This window comes from Podarcis melisellensis, assembly GCF_964234715.1.
Source record: "Podarcis melisellensis genome assembly, chromosome: Z".
Taxonomy (NCBI): Eukaryota; Metazoa; Chordata; class Lepidosauria; order Squamata; family Lacertidae; genus Podarcis; species Podarcis melisellensis.
In genome coordinates, this window is record NC_138547.1 from 22811445 (window position 1) to 22818006 (window position 6562).

Below are 6562 nucleotides of genomic sequence, written 5' to 3' on the forward strand. Positions count from 1 at the left end.
TGGCTTTTTTCCCCTGCCAGATAAACCTGGTCAGGGTTTTTTGCCAATTTTTGAAAAGAGCGGTGCCTTTAATAATCGGGATGTTTTGGAACAAAAATAATAATCTCGGAAGGATGCACATCTTAATTGCAGACATCCTCCCTGCCCATGAAAGCTTCAATCTATGCCAAGTGTCTATGTCCTTTTTGATGTCCTGCCAGACCCTACTATAATTATCTTCAACCAGGTTTATATTTTTTGGTGAGAGCCATATTCCAAGGTATTTAACTTTATTCACAATTTTAATACCAGTCTTTTCTTCTAGTTCGGTTTTATCCTGTTCAGTCATGTTTTTTACTAGACTTTTTGTTTTTTTCCTGTTTAATTTAAAACCTGATAGTCTGCCAAAGTCCTCTAGAAGTTCTATCACCTTGCTTGCGCTTTCTACTGGGTTCTCCACGGACAGGACTAAGTTCTATCACCTTGCTTGCGCTTTCTACTGGGTTCTCCACGGACAGGACTAAGTCATCAGCATATGCCTTAAGCTTAAATTCTTTCTTCCCAATTCTTATCCCCCTCACATTAACTGCCTCTCTTATTCTATTCGCAATTATTTCTAAAACCATTATAAATAATAAGGGGGATAATGGACAGCCCTGCCTTGTACCTTTCTCAATCTTAAAGGGTCTAGTCAAATTGTCGTTTATAATCAACCTTGCCTGTTGTTCTGTATATATTGCCCTGATCCCTTTCATATAAGGGCCTTCAATACCTGCCTTTTCCAAACATTGTGATAAGAATTCCCATGAGACATTGTCAAATGCCTTTTCGGCATCTATAAAGATCAATGCTGCAGGGATATCTATTCTCATATCTAGGTACTCAATGATATTTAGAATGTGGCGGACATTTTCTCTCAGGTGTCTGTTCGGTAAAAATCCCACTTGGTCTCTATGTATATACTCCTTCAAGAGTTTCTTAAGTCTACCGGCCATGATATTAGCAAAGATCTTATAATCGTTGAATCTTGGAAGACTGATTGAAATGTTTATCTTCTTTCTGATACAAATAAGTTAATTACAGAAACGGTAGTTAAATTTCTGCTAAGTGCAATGATGATACAAGTAAAAATATTTTCCAAATAAATAAAATATTTTTCCAAAAAAACACACATAAACCCTGCCCTGAGATATTTGATAATTCTGCAATTCTATTATGGTATGTTTTATTGTGAAATCTGGATCACTTATATATCTATTTATTTAGATAATTTATACATTGTCACATACAGTGGTACCTCGGGATGCGAACAGGATCCGTTCTGGAGCCCCGTTCACATCCTGAACAGAACGCAAGACGCGACAGCAAATCTGCACGTTTCGCCGCTTCCGCGCATGTGCGTGACGTCATTTTGACCGTCTGCGCATGCAGCAAAACCCGGAAGTAATGCACTCCGGGTCACAGTGGAGTGCAACTTGAAAGCGCTCAACCTGAAGTGTATTTATCCCGAGATATGATTGTACTTTGAAAATGGCTCAAAGCAGTTTACAGCATTCTAAAAAAAAATCATCAAAAATACAAAATATATTTTGAAAAGTTCACGTTGTAAAGCAGCACAGAAGAATTAGATAACATCCTCCCAAACAACATTATATAAATCTAAAAGAACTAACATAGTAACTACTAAAATACAGAAACACAGCAAAGATACCTAGTCCACTATATCATCATCTCTTATGCCCCTTTTCAATGTGCTAGTTTCGCTGAGTGTTCTTTACATAGCCATACCCATATCCTCCAAGGGGGTCAAAATAAAGGAGCTAGACCAGGCTTTGCCAACTAGCTGTCCCTGAATGGTTTTTGACAACAGCTCTCATCAGCCCAAGCCAGGGCACAAGGCTGATGGGAGTTATGGTCAAAAGCATCTGGAGGGCACCAGGATGGTGCAGGCTGTGTTAGATGAGCTTCCCAGAAGACGTGTCTCAGGATATCTGCACATCATTGTTGCTACATTTTCTTCTAAGGAGCTCAAGGTGGGGCACATAGTTCTCCCCCTCATTTAATCCCCACAACAACCCTGTGAGGTAGGCTAGGCTGAGAAGCAGCAACAGGCCCAGGATCTCTATTCAGTTTCAGTTTCTGTTTGATTATGTATTTTGTGTTCTCATTTTGTATTTTTATGTTGTGAACCTTTCTGTGTTCTTTGGACGAAGGGTGGTATGCAAATTTAATAAATAATAGCAATAGCAATGACTCAGCGGGGATTTGAACCCTGGTCCCCCAAGTCCTAGTTTGGTCCTCTAACCACTGCATCACCCCACGAAGACCCTTTTCAATTCTGCCACCCCCCCTTCACCTACTTTTATTCTTCTTGTTCCTTAACATCATCTTTTCTTTCTTGTTCTCCTTGGCTATGTTTGGAATACACAAATTGTACTCCCCACCCCCACATGGCAAACTAGGTCTCCATCAACTGAGCTTCACTGATTTGTTTCGCCAAGTGAAAAGGGAGAACTGAAAACCAAGATACTGAAGGTTACATAACAGCTCTGCTCTAAAAGCAGAAATAAAAGGTTGATCAAGCTATTGTGAAGCAAGCAATTATGTAATTGCCTTTGTGGGACACAAAGCCTTTTATGTTAAAGCCCTTGAAAGCAATGATGAGTTTAGGACACCGGATACATGTCTGTGTCCAAGCTACACATCTAAGGAGAAACAAGGTAGTCACTTTCTGGATGCTGAAAACTAATTAAAAAATATGCATATTGTTTATCTAGGGAGGCAAATTAGGCTTTCAATGATTGGACATGATTATTTTTTTGCTGGTCATGCATGGCTACAACGGGATCTGTGAGCATGAGATATATTGTGCCCATTCAACATTTGCTCTGTATTTTCCGCTGTGGTGCAACCTTTAACAAACTTGTTTAATGTAAGGTCCCATATTTCAGCAAAAGCACACAAGCTCTGCACACATTGATTCAACTTGAAACAAGATAGATTTCCCCGAACTTTACCTGTTGAACATTTGCCTGGAGCAAGTCTCCTAAACGTTCCACAAGTTCGGAGAAGGTGGGCCTCTCTGTTGGCACTCCATGCCAGCAATCCAGCATGGTCTTGTAGCTACAAGAAAAGAGAATTGAGCTTTAAACACCAACAGTTCTTATTCACTTGTGATGTTATCTTTTCTCTTCCTGTCACCATCTGAAAGTTGGTATAAGGACTTGTCCCGACTTCAAGGTCTGTGTCCGAGCACGTGTTTTTGGTTTTTGTTTTGTTCCGCTGCCTTCCCCCAGATTGCAGATCTGGGTGATGCTTTTCTAGAGCAGATTACCAAAAATTCAGAAAGGAGTGGTACAATAGTAATGGGAGACTTCTACTACCCAAATATCTTTTGGATGACAGGTCCAATGATATTACATTGGCCGTGGCAAAGTTTCTTCCAGAAGTTAAAAGAAACAAAGATCACCAAGCTTGAGACGTAACAAAATGACGGCCTCGGTTTCTCTCTCTTTTGTGATTGGCTGTCTTAAATGTATTTTGTTCTGAAATTGTTCTATGGGTCTATGGACTGCAATAAAGATTTATTTATCTGTTGGAACTCAAACTCTGCCAAAAATGTAAAGTCCAACAAATTCCTCAACTGCTTCAATGACAATTTCATTTTCTAGAAGGTGGAAGAAGCAACAAAGGGGAAATCTATCTTGGGTCTGGTCCTCACCAACAGGGAGGAACAGATCAACAAGTAGAAGTACAGGGAATCTTGGGAGGAAGTGATCATGTCCTTCTGGGTTTCATTATACAGTGGCAAGGGAAAGCTGAGTGTAGTCAGACACGTACTATGGACTATAAGAAGGTCGATTTCAAAAAGCTGAAGTTACTACTGGGTGAGATACCATGATCAGAAATACTTAAGGAGAAAGAAGTCCAAGATGGATGCTAATTTCTTAAAGGTGAAATACTGAAGACACAAAAGCAGACAATTCCAAGAAAGAAAAAGTGGGAGGCATCTAAAGAAACCAGTACAATTGCATAAGGAGCTCACGGATGAGTGGAGATTTAAGAAGGGAATGTCTAGGGAATGGATAAATGGAAAAGCACGAAAGGAAGCGTATACATGAGTAGCCCGCACTTGCAGGCAGAAGTTCAGGCAGGCTAAAGTGCAGAATGAACTCAGGCTTGCAAGAGAGGTTAAAAATATATATAAAAGGTCTCTTTGGCTATGTTTGAAGAGAGAGGAAGAATAAGCGAGTAGTAGGTCCTTTGGATGGAGAAGAGGGAGAAATGCTATTGGGGGACAGAGAGAAGCCAGAGCAGCTCAGCACCTCCTTTGCCTCTTTTGTCACTTCCAGAAAAGCAGTTCCCAACCTGATGATAACAAAATTAATGATGCAAGGAGGGAGCTGCAGCCGAAGATAGGAAGTGGTAAGGGAATACCTAGCTACTTTAAATGAATTTAGATCTCCAGGGCCTGATGAGCTTCACTCAAGGTACTAATGGAGCATGCAGATATAATCTCAGAGCCTCTGTCTATAATCTTTGAGAATAGCTGGAGAACAGAAAAGGTCCCTGTGAGCAAATGTCACCCACATCTTCAAAAAGGAAGTTTGGTAATAAGGCATACACTTTGCATGTAGAAGATACCAGGTTCAACCTCTGTCATCCCAGGTAGGGCTGGGAAAGACTCCTGCTTGAAATCCTGGATAGCTTCTGCCAGTCACTGTAGACAATACTGAGTTTGATGAACCAATAGGCTCACATGGTGTAAGGTAGCTTCCCATGTTAACCTCTTTAAAATGATGCAGTGTGGGTTAGGATCACGATTAGGCCTGGGTGATGTATCAATACATTGTCCTGGACCGGTCTGAAGGCCTTCACCAGGTGGTATATCACTGGTGGGGCTTGCCTGCCACCCTCTTTCATTGGCTGCCTCCTTCGTCCCTGTGCTGGGCGCTATCGCTGGAGGGAACTGAGGCAGTTTCACCCCACTGCCTTGAAGGGCTGGGGCTGAATGATGCTCCTTTTCAACATGGCTATGTTTAGCTGGTGATACATCACAATGTTGAAAAGCTGTTATCACCCAACCCTAGTCATGACTGCCCACATTCTAGAAAGCTGAACCACTGAAAGGTAAGCTGACATCTTGGTATTTATGAGAGAAGACTGGTTACTACATTCTTCCCTTTTTATCACTCTTAAAAGCCAAATGCTTGTATGAATTGGTCCTAAGGTCATTTGTATGAATGGATGAACACATATTCCCAATTTCATAGTAAATTACAGTACTTTTACACGGTATAACTGTGTCCACATAAATGTTTTTAATGAAAAAAAATCCCACTTGTCCATTTAAAAGCAACTTGCATCCCACTTGTTTTTAGAACTTCTAAGGGAGGAACTCCCTCCCCCCGAATGGTAAAGAATAGATATAATTTCCTAACCGCTGCTTTTGGACTAGCTGTTGGGTGAAACAGCTGTTCAGAGTACATTACCCAGCCAGCAGCTCTGCAAGGCAAAAACCCACACAGTACTTGAAGAAGAAGGGAGAGGGTAAGGCAGGCACACTAAACATTCCAAAAGGAAGAGGAACAAAGAGGCACATATGCTGAAGCACATTAATACATAATGCTGTCCATTAGCAAAATTAATTGATAGATATGATTCAGGCATTTCATCTCCTACAGGGTCAATGTATCAGTACACAAGATTGACCAGGGAAGACATGTGAATCATAATGGGGGGATTGGAAGTCATGTTGGAATTTGTGACGTGTGAACTCAATCTTTTTTTTTGTATTGAGTGTTGATCATTTTGTTGTGTATTGTTTTGTTTTGTACTTTTTAAAATAAAAAAACACAATAAAGCATTTAAAAAGAAAAAAAGAAAAGAAAGAAAGACATGCGAGATGAAATTACATTTCTGGAGTTGAATATTCTGGTGATCTCATCCTTGTCCCTTCCTTAAGGCGTCGACAGAAGTCCTCATCAATCTGCACACCTGGATATGGTGTCGCTCCTGTAGACACAAACACAGACACAGAGAGACAGTTAATGTTCTGCCAGATGCCTTAAGCAGGGCCTGCATCTCCTGCAAGTAGGATAACCCTTCCTTGATGCAACACCATCTAGCATCCCTACAAAGAAATCAGAATGGATGCTAACTAAATAGCCAACATGGACCAATCTCCTTAGGAACAGATAATGAAGAAAGCTCAATAAACTGGTCATCTGGAAGCACCCTGAAATGGAAATCTCCACTTATCATTATGGCTCAGAATTATTGATAGACAAATTATTTTTAAGCTGTCTAAGCTGGTTGCCATCACCAAATGTGGTAGCACTGAACTGCAGAAAAAGGAGATAAGGTAAGGGGATATGTGACCTACATACTATTATGTATAGAAAGGATGGGCTCATAAGTGGGACCGGCCAGTATCCCATTGTCCAGATGGATTTTCCCTGAAAATCTATGGCCTGGGACTAGGTAAAGAAATGTCACGAGATGGTTGCCTGCAGGTGATTCAGTTCCTCTTAGTTATGCATAGATGCGAAGTCAATGCAGACATCCCCTTGCAGCGATCAAG

General features: G+C 40.8%; 1 protein-coding gene across 4 annotated transcripts in view; it reads right to left on the bottom strand.

The window, feature by feature from the left end:
• Positions 1–6562, bottom strand: part of LOC309361958 (vascular endothelial growth factor receptor kdr-like) — a 191683-nt gene that overhangs the window by 23750 nt on the left and 161371 nt on the right. For all 4 annotated transcript variants that reach the window (XM_081897319.1, XM_081897322.1, XM_081897320.1 and 1 more), the window contains 2 exons: positions 5895–5994; positions 2997–3102 (listed from right to left, as the gene is read on the bottom strand). In XM_081897319.1, the coding sequence (XP_081753445.1) occupies positions 2997–3102; positions 5895–5994 (206 nt within the window). The remainder of the gene's footprint in view (positions 1–2996; positions 3103–5894; positions 5995–6562) is intronic.